The following is a 24,350-nucleotide window of genomic DNA, read 5'->3' on the forward strand; positions in this document are numbered from 1 at the left end:
CATGTAGATTTCACAGTAAGTCGTGGTATTACCACGAAAGCTTCTTTATTCTTTACATCAACCTGATTCAACCTCTCTCTCCCCTTTCATCATGCCTTCAGCCATCACAACTGGGAGGCCTACAATCACGAAGTTCACTAATTGTAGATTACTGAAGGGCGATCAGTTGGTCAACCAAGATCTCTGGGTTTCGTCTAGTACTGGAAAAATCGTGCGAAGTCAAGAGGCATTTTACAGTGAACATTCGGTTCCGGACATCACAATAAATCTCAACGGACGTATTATATCGCCAGGTCTGATCGACGTCCAACTCAACGGCGCCTTTGGATTCAACTTTTCTTCAATACCAGAAGATCCTTCAACTTACGGAAAACTTCTTAGACAAGTCAATAAGTCTTTGGTACAAACCGGTGTCACTTCATACCTCCCTACACTCACCTCGTCAAATAAAGATGTTTACCATCAAGCGCTTCCTCACTTGGGTCCTTCTGGAAGATATCGTGTAGCTTCGGATGGTGCTGAATCGCTTGGTGCACACTGCGAAGGTCCTTTTATAAGTCCTACGAAGAACGGCATACATCCTGTGGAAGTGCTTGTACCCGCGCCGAATGGATTTAGCGACCTCGAGGATATATATGGAGTGGAAAATATCAGTTCTACTATCGATCGCGATGGAAACATTGCACCACCAAGAATAAGGAAAATCACTGCAGCGCCAGAGATTGCAGCAATGACAAACACAATCCAGGAGATCACTTCAAGAGGGATTGTCTATTCTATCGGACATACCGAAGCGACATATGAGGAGGCTTCCGCTGCAGTCGCGGCTGGTGCAACCATGATAACCCACCTATTCAACGCCATGCGACCATTACACCACAGAAATCCAGGAGTGTTCGGTGTCCTTGGACGAGCTGAGAGTCTACCTCGGCCATTCTTTGGGATAATCGCCGATGGAATCCATCTTCATCCCACAAGCATCAAGATCGCATTTAACGCACATCCAGAGGGATTCATCTTAGTCACAGACGCAATGCATCTTGTTGGACTTCCTGATGGGGTATATGACTGGGGTAATGGTGAGCGACTTGTGAAGTCGGGACCAAAGTTGACATTGGAGGGCACTGATAAGATTGCGGGAAGGTAAGGCAGAGGTTTCCACCTAACGAACGTCCGACTAATGTACATCCAGCTCAATTTCCTTGATCGAGTGTGTTAACAACTTTCTTAACTGGTCCGGGGCTAGCATTCCGCAGGCACTAAAAGCAGTCACGTCAACACCGGCTGCGATGTTAAATCTTCAAGGCGTCAAGGGGTGTCTTGATAGTGATGCTGATGCTGATCTTACCATACTGGACGAGCAAGTCGATTCGAGCGGATTCAAGAGTTTGGTTGTTGATCAGGTGTGGAAGTTTGGAAGTAAGGTTTTTGATAGAGAAGAATAATCACTTTAGATGAGACTAAATGGAGACTTGGAGTAGTGATTGATTTCGGGTGCTGACGCAAATATTGCGCAAGATTGGTATTACTTGGGACGGCGCTGGGGCGGCTTTGCATGACTGTTAGTATATTTCTCTTATGAGTCTATAAATCCATGTTGTCGAGTCAGCGAAGTACAATTTTGCCTCAATCCTTTCTTTTGTTTCACTCAGGTGAGCTTCAATTTCATGTGCATATACACCGAAAATTTTGATCGAAATCGAATCTGGGGGCACGCGGCTTCGAATTAGAGAAACATATATCTTCAAATCACAAATTCACATCGGTCACTTCCTAGATACTGTCAACCTACGATCAATGCTGGTAACCATAAGCGATGAAATATAAAGTCATCAGGGTATCAAATTCCTCAATCCATCCTTCTCAATCATTTAATTCCAAAGAATGCGGCTCATCTTTGACGAGTTACCGAAAACATCATCAATAATCACCTCCCACATCTCAAAACAGCAAAGTCCTTGGAATCGAGGTATTTAACAACAGTTTTTGCAAAGCTAACATCAAACATAGGACACGGAACTGCGGATTTCATGGTTCGGAAGCGGCGGAATAAGATTATAAAGAACATATATCTAGGAACTATTGTAAGTTATGGCCACTCAAAAAGTGGAACTAGGAGAAAAGCGGCCCGGCAGGTGAATTTGTTGCTCGAAATCTGATATGTGTGGAAGGGGGATTTGCTGCCGAAAGCTAAGCTGTCACCGATTTCTTCTCAAACAGAAACGGGTGTTTCCCCGTCTTGCTAGGTGCAACTTAGGAAAAAGCATGATTACTATATCATCATAGGTCTCCTATCTGGTGAAAGATAATTTTAATTTCAGTCAATTGATTGAATTCTCCCAGCCTAGGAGGGGAAACTTAACATCCTTTTTGGATTCTGGTTCAACAAAGGATGCTGACATTCTTAAACTTTTTCTTTCTTGTTTTTGGGGGTGTTTAAGGGTGCGTTTGAGCTCTCCAGCTCTCCAGCTCTCCAGCTCTCCATCAATTCGCTGAATTTCTGTACTAGAATTGTTGTTTCATTGAAACTGGAATTTCGAGCGGTCTTCAGACGTCTCGACGACAAAATGTGTTAAGTTTGTCTGACGTGTTCTTCTTTCACACAGCCTCAACTACTTCAATTATTGACATACCACGAAAAAAATGTAAGAAGTATTTAAAAAGCATCAACTTCGCGGAAGATATACTGTCAAACGAGGCTTTGAAAGAGGTGGGAAGCGTCGTTGCCATGGTATCTGCGATGATGTATTTGCGGAATTCTTTTCAATGAAAGCTTTCCTGCTTACGCATCACTTCGATAGCACATTTGTAGAAGCCTCAGAAGGCACAGAAGAGACGATGACATTGAATGCGGATTGAAGAGTTGTTGCTGCCGAATATTGAATTGCTGCCGTTTTTATCACTCACTTTCACGCCAGAACCTCACTTGCACGAAACTTCTTACGGTAAACTACAATCAATATATTCCTCTAGATCTACTGTTCTTCAACCAAAGAGACTTTTAGTATATACTCTCAGACAAAAGATACTCGAGGAAATTAATCGCCGTTATTGTGTGATTTCAAATCCATCCTAGACGTGAAGCTTGAGATATTTTATAGAGTACTCTGCCCTCTTCCATGATAAGGATAAAGACCCCAGTGTGTGTTTTTGTAAGATTTTGCGTCAAGAAACAAGCGTTTTGCGGGTGTGTTCTAATACAATTAATATATATAGAGTAATAGACGATCAATATTGAGTCGATGTACACCCCCAATCGTTAAGATCGGCACCAACGTTGACTTTGTATCACTTATAAAAATGAAATGTAAATCTGTAGCGGTGAAATCTAAAGGTATATATTACAAACTCTCCACCCTAAAACTTAACAAACCGAACACCAACCCCATAAAAGTCCCAACCACACTGCACATCTTGAACTACAAGGAACCCCAATTTGCCCACGTTGCATTCTGGGAAGGTCGACGGGGTTCAGAATCGTCCATTAGAGGGTTCGTTGTGTGTGACCAAACAATCAGATTGAGTGGCAGTAGGTTAATCACCGGATGGGGAAGTTATAGGAGAGAACCGGGAGAGTAGATTAGTGAAGTTTTTGTTGTCGAAAGGGGGATTGTCACCGTTTTCAGACTCGCATTTTCGGAAGAGAATGTAAAATCGGAGGGTGGGAAGGAAGTGGAGTTATATGTCAGGAAAACGCCGTTCACATTCTCAGATTAATTTCTGCTATTTTGAGTCTAGAGCGACACAAACATCCACAACCACAGTAAGCAACCTCTCGTTGATTTCACAATTTTACCAAAAGAAAACATAACAAAAATTGTAGTTTATAAACTGGTACTTCTAGTGTTCAGTACTTCTCACTCCTCTCCTCACGCATCTACTCCCTCAACCCCAACACAAAAACAACCACACTAGAATGTATACCACAAACAGAATTTCAACTTCCCCCCAAAGAGAGTTCAAACCCAATTACTATAACTAAAAGTACGAAACAACAGGGTATTCAATTCTACTTCTCTCCTTCTTTATCTATACAAACAATTGTTTAAACCAATCTAATCTACCTCCACTCTTGAACCAATCTGTCTTGCTTTTGGGGGTATCTATAATATGCTTCCATCGCTTTATGTAAACTCCTGTTTTCACCACTCCGTATGACCTCCGTGTAATGATATTTGACGCGCAACCACCCCGCGCGTCGTTTGACCCCGTGTATCTTCAATCCGTTGAAGCTGCTTTTATCCAGATAATTGAGTCAAAGGTCCCAATATCCAAGCCTTCTGAATCTCATCCAATCTCCTCGATCCCATAATAATGCCCAAACAGCCTCTCTCGGGCTTTAATTCTTCACCTAACAACCAACTCAAAGCTCCCCTCCGCCTTCCCACACGCCTCTCTCACCACCTCCGGCACCCCACCCCCCTCAACCACCACCCTCCTCAACTTCCTCGCCAAAAACCCCATATTCTCAATCTCATAACACAACAACTCACAAACCTCCTCATCGACCCCCACCGGCCCCCAAAACTTCAACGTCTCCAGATTCGGCGGTAGCGCCACGGAATGAAGCCTCGCAGCCGACGAAGACTGGCCGAAAAGCTGGTAATCTCTCAGTTCAAGCGTGTGCAGCTGTTCGAACTCGCGCATGCGGAGAGCTTTGGTGCCGCCGAGGGTAGGGAAGTCGATGGAGATGGATTCGAGTGAGTGGTTTGCGGAGCCGAGGGCGAGGATGTAGTCGGACATTGTGGCGTTGGCGCTTTCTTCCAGGGGTGGTTCTGGGGTTGCGGAGTGCGTGATGGTGATTTCTTTGAGGGCGTCTGGGAAGAGGAGGAGTTCTGAGAGGGCGTCGTCGTTGATGTCGCAATTGATGAGTTTGAGGGTTGTCAGTGCGGTTTCTGAGGGTTGTTCTACGGATTCGAAGCCTTTCTGATCGAGACGGGCGCGTGTGATGGTGAGGGTTTCTAGGGTTGGGTGGCCGAAGATGTGGATGTTTTCTTTGAGGTCCCAGTAGCCACCATCTTCGCGCTGGTAGAATAAAGAACCTGTTTCATGTCAACTCAAAGCCTCATAAGTTCAAATCCTTGGATTTTGAGATGAGATAAAATTTCACATACAAGTCCTCAAACAAGCCAAATCAAACGGCCCATTAAAAAGCGTCCCAATCCCATGACACAACCTCTCGGGCACCGAAATCTCCAACGTCTCCAAATTGCTCATCGTACTAATCGTATGACTAAACCCATCAATCCTACTCTCCCTCTGAAAGATAAAATCGCTGAGCTCACTACTCGGATACTCGAGTCTCACATCCATGATCAGACTCCCACGCCTCGGTCTCTTCACCAAACTCTCGGAGAAAGTAAAATGGTGTTTCGGCTGATCAAATCTGATACTCTTATACAGTATTGGATCGGCAAACGAATTGAGCCGGTGGTTAACGAGACAGGTGGCGTAGACATCGCGTTGCGCTGGTAAGTGGCCGAGGATCTGGATGAGGATTTCTTTGGGGAGCGAATCGAGGGTGATGGGGAGTGGTGTCGAGCCCATGGTGGTGAACAGCGAAAAGTGCGGGGCGAAATGTTGGGGAAAAGATGGAGAAAACCTGGAGTTTTTGATAGGGATGTCACAGGTCTTCTTTTTTGGGGGATTTCTTTCGGCCTCCCTTGTCTATTTTTGGAGAAGCGCCTTGTCTGATTGTTTTGGCAAAGATCTGTCGCCTCAGGCGTGAATGGTCTTATCTCCGAAACTTACACGTGAAAGAGCGACTGGTTTCACATGACTCGCCCCCCTCATAAGCTTAAATATATGAGATCTTGACTGGTTCTAAAAGGTTATTCGAACAACCGATAAATTAATATAACTCCACTGCGAGTCATTCTGAGTGAGACTACTAGTGCTTGGAGTATCGATGACGGGGTCGGTATCGTAGATGTAGGATCTACCGATTTGCCATACAATGTATTACCCAACCATGCAACTTAAGTAACACAAAAGATTCAATTGATTCAACATTTTATTATCTCGACAGAGCGCCGTATACTATGCTCTCCTAACGCCCTAATCTAATTACATGCACAGATGCAAGCCGCCGTTTCCAAGTCATCAAATCCAACCCATTTGTACTCCATACGACTTATGTACAATCCAACTCAAATCATGGTATACAGCAATCCAATCTAAAATGACAACAGTCTTTTCAAATGACTTCCTTTTTCGCAGTCACTGGGTATTGGCGGGAATATTCCGCCCCTCTTCTCGTATATCTCCAATATTGATGCTACAGCATCGAAGTAGGTCTCTCCTGTTCTTTGAAAACCAAGCTTTTTCCATTCTATATCCGAGAATGATGATTTTATTTCATCCCATAAGATCCTCCAATTTCTCATTGCGGTCTTAAAAGGCTCAAGTAATTCTTGTATGCTTTTGATTATTGCTACAGGTGTTGGGTTCGAAAATGTACTCTTCCAAATGTGTGTATATAGATCTGGTAGTACAAGGTCAGTAAATGGGCAAGGAAAATCGCCGGGGAATGCATACAATGAATGAGCATCTGCATGTCAAAGGTATCAAGATTGGCAGTACGAAGAACATTTAGGTCGTTCTCAGAAGATCCAGGAGGTGTGAATAATACCACATAAGCATCTTTCACCTTCATTCTTTGCTGTGGGTATACCACCTGTGCTCGAAGATCTGCGTAATTTGCGACATTGAAGTACCGGTCGTCGCTTGGAAACGGAAGATCAATTTCTGCCCACTGAAATCGCGGAGCGACATTATTGAATATTCCAAAGACATGGTCAAGCATGACAGCTACACTAGCAAGCCTGTGACGAGTCAGGTTTAGTGAGCGACAGGTTTTCAATATGTGCTTACCGAATGTAGGACTCCTTTCTAATCCAAGCACTGAACGATGCTTGATCACTGATCTGAAATGCTGGCGAATGTTGCTTAGTCAAAACCTCCAGGTGATGGAAAATCTACTGTCTTTAGTACAGGCTCTCTGGTAATTCGCACATAACATACCGAAACGATTCGCTGAAACCTCTGTTGTCGAACTCTTATTCTAGCGATTGGATTTCCAGTCCAGAATTGAAGCACAATCATCAGATAGGCACCTTGCAACTCTTCCATCTGGTACTGCTGCCATTCTTGGCTCGAGTTCTCGCCTTGAACAACATATATCCGCCCAGGAAGCTCGTATTCAAGGTTTATACCAGGTGTTGAGAAGATATAGGTCTCGATGATGTCCAGTAATGACTTTAGCTCCTCGACGTCAGCAGCCTCCTGTGAGTACTGCATGAGGTGTTAGCTAGGATACTGAGGGTAAATTCAATAGAAACCCACCATTCCACCTAAGCTCATCAGAGCCAAAACCAGCGGTAGAGCTGCGGAACAGGGATTGAAGGTTGGTTCGTGTACGAATGGAGCGTGTTTATGCCAATGACTGAAATACAGCTTGATATTTACAACAATACTGTTCGCACTTATCCGGTCGATCGCCTCCAATGTTTCTCTCGACGGTTGATGCGGCGCATTCATAGTGCTGGCCGTATACCTCAACTTTTCCTTGATTTCGAAGGCTCTCTGCTCAAGCACATTGCGATCCAAGAATACTCCCTCGGCGCCCGACCACGGCATCATATTCTCACCCGGCCCTGACCAGTTATTTGATGGCTGCTCAAAGTTTGCAAATTCCAAGTTTCGCAACATAGTATCTATGTTATTATTGTTCTCTGGTATCACCTGCATCGGTCCATACTGCTGCGGGTACGTCTGAGATCCAGCGTTGGGACTGCCAGAAAGAGTGGTAAACCCATTTCGAGGCGTTGACATGGACTGGTATTCCGTCGATTGACTATGCGGACTTAACGGCGAGGGTGATACGGACTTCATGAACGGGTTTCCAAAATCTGCGCCGTTGAGTAGAAACCCTATTCCCATGGAGTTGCGATCCGAAGCTGCGGGATCTGGAGTCGATCGCGAGTCTGATGTTCCAGGAGTGTCATCGGGACTTCCACCTACAAGGACGATTGTCAGTAAACTCTAAACTCTCCAAGAAAGAACATAGCATGAATGGGAAGCGCGAATGATGCTTTCTCTGCTTACCTGTTGGCCTGCTCTTGACGCATGTCCTGCCAAATTCCTTGCACTTCCGACAAGGGACATTGTTGTCGCACTTGACCTTCAACCTCGAACACTCATCGCAGGCGTGTCGTTTGCGCCCTCGCTCGAGAGAATTGGGAATCGCGGAATTTCCTCTGCGCTCGCATCGACTGAAATGATCTCGAAGTACATCGCTGTGAAGGATTCGTGTCAGCGCATAAGGTTCTGATGCAGGATTGCTGTTGCGACAACGTGGGGTTCGAGGTGTACGTACCTGCGCTTGAATGTTTTGGAACAAAACATGCAACTGTAGGGCCTTTCATTTGTGTCTGCCAAGCTCTGTCAGTCCACGCCACCAGACTTATACAAAGTACATCAAAACAATCCAAACAGTCCTCACTTACGCTGCTGCTGATGTCTTAACAGATGCGCCTTTCGCTGAAACTTCTTCCCGCAAACGTTGCATGTCGACAGGCTTTGAGCCTCCATCTTGACCGAACCATTGTCTGGAGCGCAGTTGAGCCGCGGCGAGAAGGTTAATATTTGGGGATTGTGGCTTCGGGGCGGAAGCGTCCTAGTGCCTGGGTGAATAATGCTCTACTCGTCTCCTCGTCTACGATGAGAGCTAGAGTTCTGCTCCCTTGCCTGCGCGCAGATGTGGCACGTCAGTTGGAAGACCAGTTGGGTGGGTTCGGAGGGATTGCAGTGGGGAGCAATAATGGAGCATGAAGCAAGAATCAACGAAGAAGCATGGTGAACGCAGCGTCGAAGGCCCGGAGTATGGATTAAACGGGAGCACGATGGGGTCTTTCAACAGCGAGCAGCCGCTGGGTGGAGGTGCCATGGCTTGGGATTTTGCTTGGACTTTGCGGGGGTCGTGTCACCAGAACGAGCTGTGCTGGTCGCTGCACTTTGCCTCTCAGAGTCTCACTACTGGGTCAGAAAGCCTGTCGATATCAGAGATTATCTTAAAGGCAGGTGCGTTTGCCTCTTCTGATGCACTCTTTGCTATTTCTAATCCACTGCTAACCATCACAAGCAGCAATATATCTGCCATTTCTGTACATCGAAGCCATGGATTACATCAATGAGCGCCTACAAAGTATAAAAAGACTTCAAAGGGCATCCTTCATTGGCTGGGAACCAGTCTTCCGATTTATCCAGCTTCAGCAGTTTGACGGTCCACCACCCAAGCATATCTGGGCAATTGCCGCGCCAGGACGTTGCTATTTCAAGCAGAATCACTCAGGAAACCTTCCATACGAAGTACATCTACAGTAGTTGGAGTCTTTAAATCATTTGCACCTCAGCAGGCCAGTCAAGTGTATCTTTCACTGCAACTACTTTGGTTTGCAGCCAAACACCGATCAAAGAATCAACCTACTCCCCACTAAATGCTTACAGAGATCTTGCTAACTGTTTCTTGCCTCTAGGCTTCATCCAAATAGAAGGACCGTGAAGTCGGGGAGTCGGGACTCGGAAAGAGCCCATATCCCTTTCGCAGCGATGATGGAAAGGGACAGCGCTGGGCTGGATGGTACGATCTGGTGATAGTCCGTCTTATGTCCCACCACTCAGCGTCGCCCGGAAAAAGCGAGCACATAAACGAGCTTCCAGATGGCGGAAACGGCACGTACTGACACTGCCATAGTGGGGAAGTAGGGATTTAGACTTGCCCGGCCCGTGGCCATTATTTTTACCAAGACCGCGAGTTTATGCTTCTTCTTGGGGAAGTAATGCGGTATTCTTTCGTCATTTTCTCCAAAAACTGGACATTATGGGCGAAGACTCTGAACAAGCAGATTACTCCCCTCACTGTCTCTCGACCACGTTGTCACTACCATTGGGTCCCAAAGCGGAACGCACCCAGAAAGCCATGCCTCGTCCAAATTCGATCCCAGCTTCACATTTCGATACATTTCTGGCAGCGTAAAATTACCCGAACCCAGCAATCGAAAGCTAATGTTAATCCTGATCATCACCTGCTCTTCTGATAGGCAAAGCGCATTTAGCCTGATAGCCGAGGACACTTGGCTTCTCGGAAGTGCGGCTTTACCCCTGAACCTTAAGCGCTCTCTACCCACTTCCCCAAGGCCTGGATACGGAATGATACGAAAGGAAGGTACTTTGGTACTTCCCTACTCCCTACAGACTACACATGATTCACTTTTCTACTTGATGTTGTTGTTCTCGATTCATTTCCAGTCTATATGACTCAAGTGGCACAGTTTTAACCGGTCACTTTGCTCCTCCTTGGCTTAATTTTGAAGCAAGCTAGTTCTATGACTTTGGGACATGGAGACTTCTTTCCACGCGAGCAATATTATGTCCGCAAGAATATGGGAGACTTCTAGACTTGGCCTCATGAGGTTGGTATCCTACCGGTTTTCTACAGGCTGGAAATGCGCGATCCATTTCACACATGATTCGTCCACTCTTCAAATCGACGGGCCATATGCACGATGGGTAAATCGCACAACGTTCCAGCTCTGCTCCCACCATCGACGGGCATAAGCCGGATTTTACCCACAGAAAAACAATATATCCCACTTATATGCCACGGGCAAGTGACCTTAATTGGCAACGTCAGAATCAGGCGTTTCATCCGTCGGTGTTCATCCAGAATTGTTTGCTTTTTCTACTTGTGGCGGCTGGGGGCGAGACTCGATTGTACGGTATTATTGACGATTTTTGTAGGAGATGGGTAGGGGTGTTCAAAGTAGGCGCGCCATACGGAGGAGTGAGGGCTTTTTGACGAGGTATTTACGTAGTGCTTTGTGGCGAGTGTTTTTGAGCAAAGTGGGAGCTGCTCGTGGAAGTTCAGGAGCGCCACGTGAAGTGAGTGGCATAGCCGCGAAGAGGCGAAGGTTGTGACAGTTGACAAGATACTTGGTAAGTAGGCTTCTGTTGCTAACTTTGGACACTGCCGCCACGTAGCAATTCTTCTTTTGACGTGGTTCGTCGACAATTTTCATGTCGAGAATGGCTTTTCGGCAGTTTTGCTGGATAGAAACAATAAAACTACACGACCACAGCAATCGTGTAAGTCCAGTCACCACAGACTTGAAAACGATTGACCATGGCAGAACTCGAATTCCGAGTCTTAAATTTCAAAATTTGAAAGAGCTACGCCACATAATGTCTGAATCTTACCCGTTCGGACACTGATAAAGACTAGAACTTTTTGAGTAGGTGAAGAAGAAGTGTAGTTAAAAACTGCTGATATTGCAGGAATCCAGTCTTTCTCTGCTGTGAACGATACCTCTCATCAATTATTAGGGGTCTTCCACGAAACAACTCTTTTCTGCAGAAGGTAGAGACGTTATACATGAACTTTATGAAGGTAATTCTGATGATTAATTGACGCGCATTTCTAATTTACTCAAACTGAGACTGGATATATTTCTTCAACGCTTCTAGGTCATCTTTTCGTCCAATTGCTCTGGTTGTAATTCTAGTCATGGATGGTACTGAAATGAGCGAGTGTTACGCTAGTGCCAATGAGTAGAATATCAAAGATCTTCAAGTGATGAACCTCCGGGTTTCATTTGCATTGAGGAAAATATTCATTTTGTTATGATGTCGGTGTCTCCTTCTTTGGTATGTAAACAATAACTGGGGAAAAGACAATTTGTTTTGGAATATTTGGGGAGTCGTATCATGAATAGAAAGAAGATACAATAAGACATACAGCGACTGTCTAAAAATGTAAGAGTAAATATACAACGAGGTAGAGTTCTTTTAGCATTCGCCTAGCAGCTTCCACAGAAGAAAAGAACTTGATGACTTTCCCAGAGTTTCTAGATGGCCAAGGTGGGATAATGTGACGGGGTATCAGTGCTTTGTGGGTCGCTGGTACGTTTATGTACAAGTTCTGCGAGGAGCTGGAAACTTCGAAGTATGATCATTCAATCAGAAAGCCTAGGCAAGTTACCCTAATATCAAAGTAAGAGGCTTGTGTTAAATGACCAAAATGGTTTCTCATTCTAAAATGAGCGGGTTCGCCTCTCGCATAGCAATTTGGTAACATCTGAATGTCTGAGATATATTTTCTACTAGGATATTTACTAGGTTTCCTGTAATTGATCCTTCCAAATTCTCACTCACAGCGACACTTTTCATAGTAGTTCTCAGTCAAAGATATATCACTGCTCAACACCCCTCCCCACAACCTGACCATCGCCCCCCCCTCTTCACCTTCACACATTCCCAAAACTCTCTTCCACCCCTCCCCCCCTCCATACCTCCTCACAAACCACTCCACAAACTCTCCCGTCACATTCCCCAACTCTTTTCCCCCAATCCTCTTCCCTCTCTCCGCCAACCAACCCAACAAAAAAATCACATCCTCAGCATCAACCCCCTTCTTCTCCTCGCTCGCCCGGCCCAATATACTCCTACACTTCCCATACAGCAACCTCACCGGCTCCAACACTCTCACGCCGTTCACCCAAATCACAGGCGTGTTCGCATCGTACTTTTCTTGATACAGAAACGGCGGCGTGAGTAATTCGATCACGATAGGCGGCGTGCTGTTGTAAATCGTATGTAAAGTGCGTTTGTCGACTATGAAATCGGGGTGTGTGCGTAGGAGAGAGCGGAAATGGGAGGTTTGGTTGCGGGTGACGAGGATGTCGATGTCGTCGTCGTGGACGGTGGTGCTGCCTAGGAGGAGGATGGATGTGGAGCCTATTATTGCGTAGGGTTCGTTTTGGAAGCAGTGGGAGAGGGCTTGGGTTGCGGAGTGGAAGGAGGGGAGGGATGGGAGGGTCATTTGGTGGAAGTTAGAGAGGTTGTGGTAGAGAGGTGAAGAGGTGTCAGTGTCAGTGTCACTTGTGGATATCGAGAAGGTGAAGGGTATTCACCCTGACATAGATTTCCATAGGATACATACTAGTTTTCTAATACGTACGAAGCACAGTAGGATATATATCTTTTTATGGTTGCTGCCTAGGAATTTGAGTTATTCAGAGTCATCTTCGCTTAACGTTGAGTACGCAATCTCCTATTTCTTAAACCTGATTTCCTGGTTGTAAGGTGGAGAATGAATGCTGAAGAAAGAAAAGGTGTAACAGCAGCTTAATACGATTTGGTCATCAAAGTTGCAAGAACGAAAATTAGTTCTCCATCCCAAATACTTGAGCACAGCCATTGGCAAACTCTCTAATTCACACGCACCTTAACAAACGCGCCCAAAAGTTCTCAAAGCCAAGGTTTCAGACCGCTGGTGTAACTCGAAAGTAGCGCTATACTTTGTGATGCTATTATTAGATAAGTTATACACGTTGACATGTAGCCAAGTTCAAGACCAGATCTGAATCTGATCGCGGCAGCTATCGGTTTCGGTAGGCGCAAAAATGTGAGGGTATGCGACCATTCCGGAAGCCCAAGATGCGAGACATCGATGTGGGGATTTTGTTTATCGTGTGCAGTTTAGTCTAATTACGGATATCAATTCGAAGTTCAGGTTGAGCTGAGAAGCGAGTTGTATTCATGACCCGAGCCGAGATTCTTCAGTTCTTCGCTGTACGGACTAACAACAAACAGAAAAAGATATGTCTTCTTTAAGCGGCGACCATGAAAGGCGCCTTCTCAAGGCCATTTGCACACTTACACGGTTGAATATCCCCCAGCTACCCAAATTATTGGCCCAGGCCATGTTAGAATTCTGTGATTTTCCAATCTTTCGTTAGCGAAAGGGCAGTCGGAAAAATGAGATGTTTGGACTTGAAATGCTCAAGGTATTAGACAAAATATTGAGTTACTGACGCATGTATTTTGTCTACAACGAGGTTGCTTCGTCGAAGTCCACGACTGAGAGAGGAGCACGCGACGCCATGCGACCTTCGCGCTCGCTTGACTTTCATTGACAACAACCTTCTTCTTCCTCACATCACAACATTTTACCTCAACAACACCATGCGCCACCAAACAAACAGTCATGCAGCCTACGAAACTTCTGCCTCCGTAAGGCTCTTGTGCTGCTGCAAGTGCCGCAGCATCCTGCAAGGCAGAGCCTCACCAATGGGTTGCTTGGCACGGTGCCGCGCGGTAAGCAGAGGTTTCAGTGCATGAGCATCACCGCCTGATTCGACCATCTGTTTGCACATTGTTTCATATGATTCGGTCGTCATTGCGGGGTAAACATTGGATCGGCCACTTCTTGTCTACATTGGTTGCATATCATCCAAATGCCCATGTTTCCTTATCTTCAATCACTTTGGGCGAGTGCTCTTACTGGTGATGCCACGGCATCTTCATAGTTTCATCACAAAAGCCATCATCACAGCTACTTGTTTGCCATCGTTTGTCAATTTTATCCGTTTGTATCGGACCCGACTGTTGGGTGTACGTTGTTTCGCCAATAGCAGGTCCCGGCCTGCTTACTGCTAAGCTATTTTCGTGAACCAACAGTTGGGTATACGGTCGCCGTTCATCCTTCATTTCGTACGTCAGACCGGCCTTCGACCTTTGGAGCGACCTTTGCTGCTTGGCTACTGTTTGAAGACCTGAAGTTTGTAAAGCACCATATAACTTTGTTACCATTTCCGGGCACCTCGAGACGATAGATCAACAGATCCTCATTTCGTTCAAACCTCAGGCGCAGGGCGCAATCTTCATTCCAATGTTCTCTTCAAGATCTCCAGCGATTGCTGTGTTTGCACTGCTCTTTCTGTTTCTATCTTTGGTGCAATCCACGAATATTCAGGCTGGACCCGCTGAACGAGAAATCGAAGCCCGAGTCGTTTACGATTCCAAATCAAATACACTCACAAACAAGGATATTGCGCTGGAAGAGAAAAGAGCCACAAGTACCCAAGACGAAACTGTTTTTGGTGGGATAGATCAGAGCATCGGGCAACCTTGCGACGAACCCGAGGAAGACTTGAAGGTAAATTGATCATACTCATCTTGGTCCAAACTTTACCTAACGCTGTGATCCCTAGCCTCGTATCAAACCTCGCACCGCCTCATCGACAGCACTCTACTTTCAGACTACAACGCCGTCTTCAGGTCCTACTGCAACACCATCAACCGGGTTGAGTGCGCAATGTGTCTGTACCGAGACTGGCTGTACACCCGAGTCTCCGCCATGCTGCGCTAATGGAAGCTGCGATCTACGTGCTGAGAGTGATGGTGGGGAAGGGTTGCGGTTGCGCCTGACATTTTGTATTACCATATTTGCTGTTGTGTTTTCTTTCTTGTTGTGTTGATCTGCTTGGATTCAGGTTATGGAGTTTCGGAAAAGGATGGAAATGCGACGGGATATGATATACCAGGAATTTTGGGATATATTTGGGATTCTGATGTGGAGTTTGAAATGAGCAATATCTGGGGTTTTTCTTTTTACCTACTTAGGTTAATATGACGAGAGTTGACAATTAATTTCCCTGGAAGATCTGTCTTAACACCCTTCAAGTGTCTTCTCATGATTGCTTATGTAGATGGAAGGTGTTCGACAACATGCATTACTAGACAGTTTCTACTTCTGTCTCTCCAAAGTCTGCAATAATTTGCCACATATCTTCAATTATCGTTCTTCCGGCACCGATGCTTTCACGGAGAGATGTAGGCTTTTTGAAGAGAGTCTGCTTTTTGATAGTTGTATGTGTGTATTGATAACTCTCGGCCGATAAATATGTGTAACAGATCAACTATAGGGGATTTACTTTGGTGTGGAAAAGTATTTTCAAAGTGATACATGCTCATGGTATCAACAGTATATCACTGCGGATGCAGAACAAACAAATTTCAAAACTTCTAGGAAAAAGCAGATAAGAACTCTTTCACCTTAAACACCACAGTTTCTCCCAAGACATTCAATACGTTGATTGGTAAGACTTGGTTCGGTATCAAATGTTGCGCAGTTTATAATCTGCAACATATCATACTACTCGAACTGATGACATTCTGATTGAGGAAGCTACTGATCCAATATTGCGGTGTTTGATTGCATTGAGGGTAATTCTTAAATTTATCATTCAATTATGTTCAACAGCTCGAACATTAAGCAAATGCCAGCTACCTTGACAGAATCGTATTGTCTTCACGAAGAGTTTCGGGTAAGGTATTTTGCGTGGTAACCAAATTTTTGACGGCAAACATTGACTACAATCATAATTCAAGTTCATGTGCTTTGCAAGTTCATGTGCTTTGTTAGTCGGAACTTCTCCTTGGCATTATTTGGGCCTGTGAATTTCAGATATTACTATGGTTTACCCAACATTTGAAGTGCACCAGGTGTTCCATATAAGACAGCACATGGACAGGTCGCCATACATCTATAAAGTTATAGAATTCCTCGTAAATCGCTGACAAGTTCTTCATTTATCATGCTCTTTCCTAGTTCACGATTATGATCATGTCTGTAGTCGTACGCAGTAGTTGAGGAAAACAAAGATCAGATTGGTCAACTTTTGCAATCCAATCGGCATACTCTTGGATCAAGACTATTCTTCATGACGCTTGATGAGTGTTTCTTCATAGTCCACGGAAGTGTCCCTTCGTTTCTCATCTTTCATGTTTCAAATTACAATACAACTGCCAAACTTTTCCAGAAATTGATAACGTGGTATTTAAGACCGAGTACCAAATAACCTAATAACCTACAAAACGCGAATCTCGCAGCCCTTTTCATGGACTGGTTCGTCTGCGTGCTGCAATCGAGGTAAATTAAACTCTGCATTCTCCTTCCATCTCAGGTACAGAACATCTGCCCAGAAAATTAAAGTTTGGCCGCCTACTCTGTATAGTCCAAAACTTCCAGAAGTGAGACTTTGGAATTCGGTTGTAAAACCTTTTTCGACAGCAGAACCCATCTTCTGTTTCCAATCTGAAAGAGTTTCACGTTACATAATAATCCTGCACGAAAGTGGTCTCCAAAATAATAAATTGGAACTGTCTGTAACGCCAGAACTGCCTATGACTCCGACCTCATAATTCTTTCGACAGTGAAATCATTCTCGCAATCTAAATTTATTTTCCAGTTGGGAGCCTCTGTCGCCTTTTTATTGGTTTCTGGGCAGAGATCGATAGCACAAATCGGCCCAAATTTAGCGTGAAGATTGAAATTGTGTGTTGTAGAATTGATGAGTTTCCTGCTTTATAGAGTTGCAGTTCTTCTTTCCGGTTCATTTTCTCATTCAATTGCGGAAATAAAGTTTCGAAAGCGCTAGAGGCTTGGGGCTTATCACCAATGATGATGATGTTCTTGCTACTACAGATGGTAATTTTTGATGACTACAAATTGAGTGGTAAAGGGGAAATCTAATCGGCGTAACTCCAGGAAGGGTAAGTCGCTGCCATTGTTATGTAGATGTAATGGAAGCTTCAGGATTTTTATTTCTTTAGAAGTCTTTATTCGACGTCACTCTGTCATAAAATTTCTACACTCTTTGTCGTGTTCGTCAATAGCAGAATATGGGACGGCGAATAGATGCCAATGTATTTAACTTGTGCAAAAGTTGTTTCATGTTTGATTGCCAAGGTTGCACTTGTGTGAGTTTATTTTTCCTGAAGTAAAGTATTGAGTTCTGGCTTTATTGACGAGTTATGCTTGTTGCTATTATGTCCTTCGTACAGTATTTGTACATTTGGTGAATTTAAAACCGCTCGCCTATCCTAAAATGTTGAATATGTTCAATCTCAATCAGGAATATTTGCACTACCCCTTTGTTCGTAGCGAGATATACCCATCCCGCCTAACCCCTTTCGAAAACCCAAAACAAAGGTTGACAATTCCCTGTCTTGTTACTACGTCTTAATTAGGTTGCCACTTTAGATATACATATACACTTATACAGTTGAGCTCTGATAATTAAACTCTTCTACAGATGCCACTTACTTGTTCTTATAGTAATACTTCTCAATGGCCTAATAAAAACTTTTACCAGTTATTATTCCATTCTTCATTAGAATGCTTCTCTCAAACTTTGTAGTATTTATTTGGTTTTGTTTCGCCGTGGCACAACCTCAGCCATCCCAATCAACCGCACCATATTGGCCATCTCACTCAACCACACCATCCCGACTAACTGCGCCGTCTCTACCAACCGCACCATCTGAGTCAAACCGTCCCGACGACCACACTGCTCATGAGCCACCAGAAGATGAGCCACCAGATGATGATTTTGAGCTATTGAAGACCACTTTTCCACATACATATGCTCATCGCGGTTGCACTGACCAACAGAAGCGGAATTTAGAGGTGGCTGCGAACGACGCATGGCTGCTTGCAAAAGCACAAACCGTTCCTGTGGAGGGTTACGACTATAACTTACCACATTCGCAATGGTTAGGAGACGACTGGAATAAGCAGGGTGATGAGACCCTTGACAAACAATCGAGTTACATTGCAGGAAACTTTCAGAACATGGCGAGATTGGTCTCGGGGAACCTGGAGAAAGACCAAAAACTCCGCTTTTGGTGCTTTCCCAGGTGGAAAAATGATGATACTTGCGACAAAGCAAAAGTATACGCTAAGAGCTGGTTTTGGTACCCAGAAGACGAAGATCTGGCAATCAAAATCCACCATACCGTTTTCTGTGATCGGTTTTTCTGGCAGCCGGGTTTACAATCAACAGTCGACAGACTAAAGACAAAGCCGATGCGTGATCAGTTGATAATTGACAATGCCGTAGGAGTTTCCGCTGTCACCATGTTACACGAAATCTATCACTACAGAGACATGATCGTCTACCCAAGCACGACGGACTATGCCTACGGGGCACTCAAATGCCATGAACTGGCCACTAAAGCAGGTGGAGGGACGGAATTAGCGTATAGAAACGCGGAGTCATACGCTATTGATGCATTGGCTATTTATCTCCAGCAGACTCTTCAACTTGGGTTTCCACCTATCTCCAGAAAATACATGAATGAGGAGATAGATCCAGCGGGGGCCTAATGAATAGACAAAGGCAGAATATCAGAAGAGTAATGGAATTTTGGGTAGATAATGATTGATCTCATGTCAAGAATGAAATATATTACAATAACTGAATGTGGACGAGAAGAAACCCCATGACTAGTATTTCGAACTTCAAATCCACTAGTAAACGTATTGGCGCGAGCTTCTTAAATTATCGACAAGAATTATCCAACATCGCTTATATGTTTACACGTATAAATAATCAAGTAAATAATTACTACGAAATAAAAAGAAATTAATTTTGATGCTTTGTGATTCGGTGACAACCTCTTTTTCGGCAACAACTCTCACACTTCTTCCTTGCCACCACGCTCCATTCCAGAATTAAACAGGCAACAAACGTTATTTTAAGTTTGTTGGCTAATAAATCTTGGCGACTCGTGTAAAGGATTTTTTAACTAGAGATGCTTCGGTTGTTACTACTACTGACGGAGGTTTCATCGTGCTGACCACTCCATTCGGAATCCCAGCATTTTTATACTTCGATATCATCAGATTTTGGATCTGAGTGAGAATATGGAAAAACAGCTCATCACACAAAGTGTGAAAGAAGTAAGTCTGACGTAATTTTACTGGAATTATCACGTCCTAGCATTAAAACGCAGTCCTCTTTGCTTCGTCAAGCTCGACTTATTCCCAATATAATTACATAGTTTTGTCGTTTCTCTCCACCTTTGTTCAATCCATAGTCCGCCGACTGAAGACTTTCTGGAGAATTGCAAAAGTAGTGAAAACCCAACACTAACGTTATATAAGAACCAAAGAATATACGAGTGATTGTAGCAGACACGATAATGCTGCCCAACGATGAAACGATTTTGCAGGCCATCAATCTAGAATACTGCTTTCGCTCTCACAGAAACGTGTCGGGTGTCTACAGATTTGTGCGATAATAAATGTTGTCCTACAAGTTCATTCTCCCAATTACCGAATTTTCAATCATAAAAATTATGTTTCCCAAATCGGCAGCAATCACGACTTCGGTGACAACCTACCAACAATACTAATTAACCTCTACAGCCAGGGAAAAGAGGTTTTTGAATTTTTGATTTACAACCCAAGACTCTACACTACCACTGCGAGCTCGCGTGTTCACAAAAAGTCAAACAAGCGCGGCCCCAAACACGCCCCTCATTGTTACCGACATCCTCGCTTTGTCTTCTTTCTATGATTCTGCAAATGTTTTAAGCTCCTATGTTCAGCCATTTCGAGCTGTCAAAAGATAAAAAAAAAGGAAAAAGAAAGTTTCCCCAATCCAACACACCCTCAAACAATCCCTCACTCATCGGAAACCAGCAAAAAAGGGATCACCCCAATACCTGCAATGTTGCCCAGTCGTCTAAACTACTAAGCCCATTTACTTGCTTAAGACTATTTCTTAATCTCAATGCAACCTCAAGTTTGTCTGAACCTAGTGAAAACAGTGCATTCATGAGGGGCCTAATTATCTTTTGCCGAAGTCGATGTTTTAAGACAGAACCTCATGACTTTCAGATCAGGAGTGTAGAAGGTGATGGAAGATCTTTGAGTGGTTAGTGTGAGCAGATATGAAGGGGCCAGGATGGGGTGGCTCAGCGAGTAAAAAATATGGACTTAACCTCGAAGAAGGACAATTACACTAGTCGTCGGGTCCGCTCTCTCAACCGAAAAATACATTGAGAACGTATACACGATCTCGTACAATCCCAAATCTCTTCCTGCAAACACCACCGTCCGAAAATCAATGTATGATTAGTTACTGTATTAGGAAGAAGCCGACATCTCAGATCTCTACCACAGAAACGTCGGGGAAAAAAAGAAAACACTTCAACTGTCTGCTCTTCCCATTTGACCAAAGACTAACTTAAAGTGAGTCAATGAATCGCACCAGTTTCATGGTCGAATGAATTCAAGTGTGGAGTCGGCGAACCGCAAGATATTCAATCCGTAACCCATGTTTGAAGTATAACATACCACCAAAACTAAATCCGCCACCGAAAACCAAACCACCCCCGAATCTCACAGTGATGTTAGTCCATAAAGTGCACCAAGGGTGCGTGGTCTGTGAAAATGGTATGACTGAGCAGGCCCCGAAACATGTGAGCGTATCTTCTGCCCATTTCCGCAATTGTAAGCGGGCTGCAGCTCACGCTTGCATCGAATCGTATAACATTGGTAATCTTACCTTAACACCATCCCTCATCTGTGTCATCACCTCATTAACACTACATTACCTACCAAAGCAGACCTACACCCCAACGCAAAAGAATCATTCTAAAAAGCCAACCAACCCCCCAAACTCAGCAAATGTAGACACTTTCTAAATGGGCCCTATTTACGCATAACCTTCGTTCATCATAAGCTTTTTCAGTACTAGCGGTCCAATTACGGGTACCAGAATCTGGTTAGTGGTAGTAGAAGGAAATGTGAAAATTGGCAAAGTGTATCACGAGGACGACTGCCTGGTTCTTACTGACAAACAGACATCTCGTTCTAACGGTTAATTCGTGCAATCAAACTCTTCGTTTGTCTAATTCTCTGTACACAAGCAGCACTTCAAGGATATTTTATGCTCACTTATATTGCAACACCAAGCATAGGGTTTACTAATGTATGTTTCGGGGAGGGAGGTAGAGAAGCGAGACGATAACGAGGGATTTGCAGCCTTTTCTCTTTTGTTGGATAGTAACCACATAACTCAATGAGATGTTCTGAGGTCTTGCAAAAGCAAGGAAGCTGCTGCAATCATGATATTTGTTTGCGACTCGGTGGCGGTGTGGTATTAAGCAATTTTATTCTTTCTCATCAACAAGCGTTTTGGCAATATGTTTGTTGAAAAGAGGAGGATGGTTTCTATAGTCTTCTGTCACAACTTATATTCTTTGAGCAGACTCATCTACGTTTGTTATTTGAAGAGACCTATCGCAAATCATTTTTTTATTACCTCTACCCCGTTCTATCAATCCTGACACCTCAAATCGTTTCACATAGCCATACCTCAGAACCCCCATCTCTCCAAATACCCCCCCAAAGTCTCCTCAATGCCCACTTTAATCTCCTCAACTTTCTCCCGCCCCTTCCACTCCAACCACCGTTCCATAAAAAAATACGGAGGCGACACATCCTCCAAAAACCACTTCAACGCAGCAAGTTCTCCCGCACCAGGAATATCCGCCGGTCGAAGCACACCCGCGCGAACAAACTCTTTATCCATCATCTGGGCGACCTCGAAATCGACTTTCGTGCCATTCTGGGCAGGAACGTTGCCGTAGAGGAGATACTGGCGGAGTTGGCCTTCGTCGCCTGGCTCGAAAGGTCCGGCTAGTAAGGCGCCGAGGGTGCGGAAGGAGTAGAAGTACTCGTCTGCTGGGGTGGCGATGTGGGATAAATCGAAATCAAGGAGTGCGGTCAAAAGATTGGATGAGGGGTCGAATAACATGTTGAAGGTATCTATTAGGTGGTGAGCCGATGTATAATTCCTGCGATATAAATTCCCTAGACTTACTGAAATCACCGTGAACCAATGTCTGGCGAGCGACAGAATTTTCTATGACTACTTTTTGATCCCACTTGCTGCAAACCGCTCCAAACGATTTCTGAGATCGTTCCGACGCCATCCACCGATTAGCTCTGAATTATCAGACTCGATCAGCTGTCGGCGTAACATCTGCACGTACATCTCATGGAATTCGGTAAATGGCCCACCACATGGAATGGTCGTCGGTCCCGTGACGATTTCACCAGAGTCATTAAAGGTAAGCCCTCCGTAGCCTTTGACTGATTCTGGGAGAGAGAAGTTCTGGATCAGCTTGAACACATTGGCGATCTGATGAAGGATATCTTGCTTGCGATCACTATTCAGGCCATTCATTTCTTTGTCGAGTGGGACGCCTTCCATATACTCTTGAAGAATCCATCCATAGCCCTCTTCTGATGATTGCCAGGCATACGTATGAGGAATTAGTCTGCTACCGTAGGTAGAGAGAGCCTGTCTCGCAAGACACATTGCAGCTACCTCGTTCTGTACTCGGACATCCTCATTGAGCAATGCCTGGGGATTGGATATTCGAATGACCACCTTGGTAGCCGACGCTAGAGAGCTGGATATTCCTGGCTTAAACACAGTTGGTGGTGGTGTTGTCGGTTGGTTGATTGATTTAGACAGCTGGATCAGATGGACGAAGTTGTTTGAGTCCCGACCAAGTCTGCTGATGCTTGTCACCTACAAGAGCACAGGAGTCAAATGCAGCTGGAAGTGATAAAAAGCTTGGGATGTACCTGACGTCCGAAGTCTTGTTGCATCAGATTGACAATAAACCGCTCTCTGTTCTCAAGGGCGTAGTCCGTGCTGAGACTCATGTTGGAGACCAACGTGAGGATTTTCGTAGTAGCCTGCGGCAAGAATGAATCGAAAATACAGATGATATGAATCTTGAAGAGCGGTAAGGGCACAGTTCGAGGCTGTGGCTGCCTCGTAGAGTTGTCGGAATTTGGGAGGAGCGAAAAGCGATGTCAAGGATCTTCTTTTTGGTGGCTATATTGGTTGGCTACATGGCTGTTGGCTTGTTGTTTGTTTATGCTTGTCTTTCTGTACCAAGTGTAGGCTATTACACTTCTCTCCTCGAATCCTAACCAATCATACAGCATCCTACATCCTGCCTTTTCGTGGAAACCATTGGATAAATTACCAATGAATTACAAGAACTTTCGAAGCGCGAGACCATCAGTGCGGTCAAAACCTACCTGTTAGTCACTTACCTTTGGTTTCCTTCGATCGAAGCTCCCTATGCAGAAGAGCAAACATATCTCCATAGTCATCAAGAGGACTCAGAATATATCTAGCTTCATATTTTGGTATACTGTAAGTATTAAAAGCTCCTGCTAGATTCAAATATGTATTTGTGGATGAAGCACAGCAGTAGCTCGAGATTAGGCACACCACCAGCGAAAAAATGATCTGGAAAGATTATTTCTGCGTATCCCAGGGCTAGAAAGAGCTTAGGATGATCTCCTCGTCAAGATTCGGCGTGGTGTATATGAACCTCGATGTTCGTAGGTAGGAAGTTCGGAGGTACTGTGACGAGGAGGGGCACATTTTGAAATACCGCGAGTCACAACCCCTCACTGGAATTCCGCACTTCAGACATCTCGCAGGGGAATACAGACGAAGATTGACAAGTAGCAGTGGATGCGGAACGTCATTGAAGGTTTTTGTACGAAGTATATCGTGCTGATCACGTTTCTCCTCTTCGTGTTGGTGGGCTGCCGAGGATGATTCTATTTTTACACCGGCGCAGCCACGGGCTAAAATGACCAGTTGCAGCTGACAAGTTCCGTC

General features: G+C 44.6%; 8 protein-coding genes across 8 annotated transcripts; 4 read left to right on the forward strand and 4 right to left on the reverse strand.

The window, feature by feature from the left end:
- Positions 1-91: 91 nt before the first annotated feature.
- On the forward strand, positions 92-1,445 carry GLAREA_00044 (Metallo-dependent hydrolase; the record flags this gene model as incomplete). The annotated part of the gene is made up of 2 exons (XM_008084804.1): positions 92-1,143; positions 1,193-1,445. The coding sequence occupies 2 exons, from the start codon at positions 92-94 to the stop codon at positions 1,443-1,445; spliced, it is 1,305 nt and encodes a 434-aa protein (XP_008082995.1).
- Positions 1,446-4,347: 2,902 nt separating this feature from the next.
- GLAREA_00045 (RNI-like protein) lies at positions 4,348-5,547 on the reverse strand (the record flags this gene model as incomplete). The annotated part of the gene is made up of 2 exons (XM_008084805.1): positions 4,348-5,042; positions 5,115-5,547. 2 exons carry the CDS (start codon positions 5,545-5,547, stop codon positions 4,348-4,350), a joined length of 1,128 nt encoding a protein of 375 aa, XP_008082996.1.
- A 629-nt stretch (positions 5,548-6,176) lies between these two features.
- Positions 6,177-8,569, reverse strand: GLAREA_00046 (Zn2/Cys6 DNA-binding protein; the record flags this gene model as incomplete). Its single annotated transcript, XM_008084806.1, has 7 exons — positions 6,177-6,484; positions 6,538-6,824; positions 6,874-6,977; positions 7,024-7,293; positions 7,345-8,018; positions 8,107-8,297; positions 8,508-8,569. 7 exons carry the CDS (start codon positions 8,567-8,569, stop codon positions 6,177-6,179), a joined length of 1,896 nt encoding a protein of 631 aa, XP_008082997.1.
- A 259-nt stretch (positions 8,570-8,828) lies between these two features.
- GLAREA_00047 (uncharacterized protein) lies at positions 8,829-10,036 on the forward strand (the record flags this gene model as incomplete). The annotated part of the gene is made up of 4 exons (XM_008084807.1): positions 8,829-9,081; positions 9,146-9,369; positions 9,552-9,640; positions 9,766-10,036. The coding sequence occupies 4 exons, from the start codon at positions 8,829-8,831 to the stop codon at positions 10,034-10,036; spliced, it is 837 nt and encodes a 278-aa protein (XP_008082998.1).
- A 2,166-nt stretch (positions 10,037-12,202) lies between these two features.
- Positions 12,203-12,877, reverse strand: GLAREA_00048 (uncharacterized protein; the record flags this gene model as incomplete). Its single annotated transcript, XM_008084808.1, has 1 exon — positions 12,203-12,877. One exon carries the CDS (start codon positions 12,875-12,877, stop codon positions 12,203-12,205), a length of 675 nt encoding a protein of 224 aa, XP_008082999.1.
- A 1,851-nt stretch (positions 12,878-14,728) lies between these two features.
- Positions 14,729-15,317, forward strand: GLAREA_00049 (uncharacterized protein; the record flags this gene model as incomplete). The annotated part of the gene is made up of 2 exons (XM_008084809.1): positions 14,729-14,995; positions 15,051-15,317. 2 exons carry the CDS (start codon positions 14,729-14,731, stop codon positions 15,315-15,317), a joined length of 534 nt encoding a protein of 177 aa, XP_008083000.1.
- Positions 15,318-18,019: 2,702 nt separating this feature from the next.
- On the forward strand, positions 18,020-19,009 carry GLAREA_00050 (Metalloproteases (zincins), catalytic; the record flags this gene model as incomplete). Its single annotated transcript, XM_008084810.1, has 1 exon — positions 18,020-19,009. The coding sequence occupies one exon, from the start codon at positions 18,020-18,022 to the stop codon at positions 19,007-19,009; it is 990 nt and encodes a 329-aa protein (XP_008083001.1).
- A 3,001-nt stretch (positions 19,010-22,010) lies between these two features.
- On the reverse strand, positions 22,011-23,371 carry GLAREA_00051 (Protein kinase-like (PK-like); the record flags this gene model as incomplete). The annotated part of the gene is made up of 4 exons (XM_008084811.1): positions 22,011-22,462; positions 22,518-22,642; positions 22,690-23,234; positions 23,291-23,371. The coding sequence occupies 4 exons, from the start codon at positions 23,369-23,371 to the stop codon at positions 22,011-22,013; spliced, it is 1,203 nt and encodes a 400-aa protein (XP_008083002.1).
- Between the last annotated feature and the right edge of the window lie 979 nt (positions 23,372-24,350).

This window comes from Glarea lozoyensis (assembly GCF_000409485.1).
Source record: "Glarea lozoyensis ATCC 20868 chromosome Unknown GLAREA3, whole genome shotgun sequence".
In the NCBI taxonomy this organism is placed as follows: domain Eukaryota; kingdom Fungi; phylum Ascomycota; class Leotiomycetes; order Helotiales; family Helotiaceae; genus Glarea; species Glarea lozoyensis.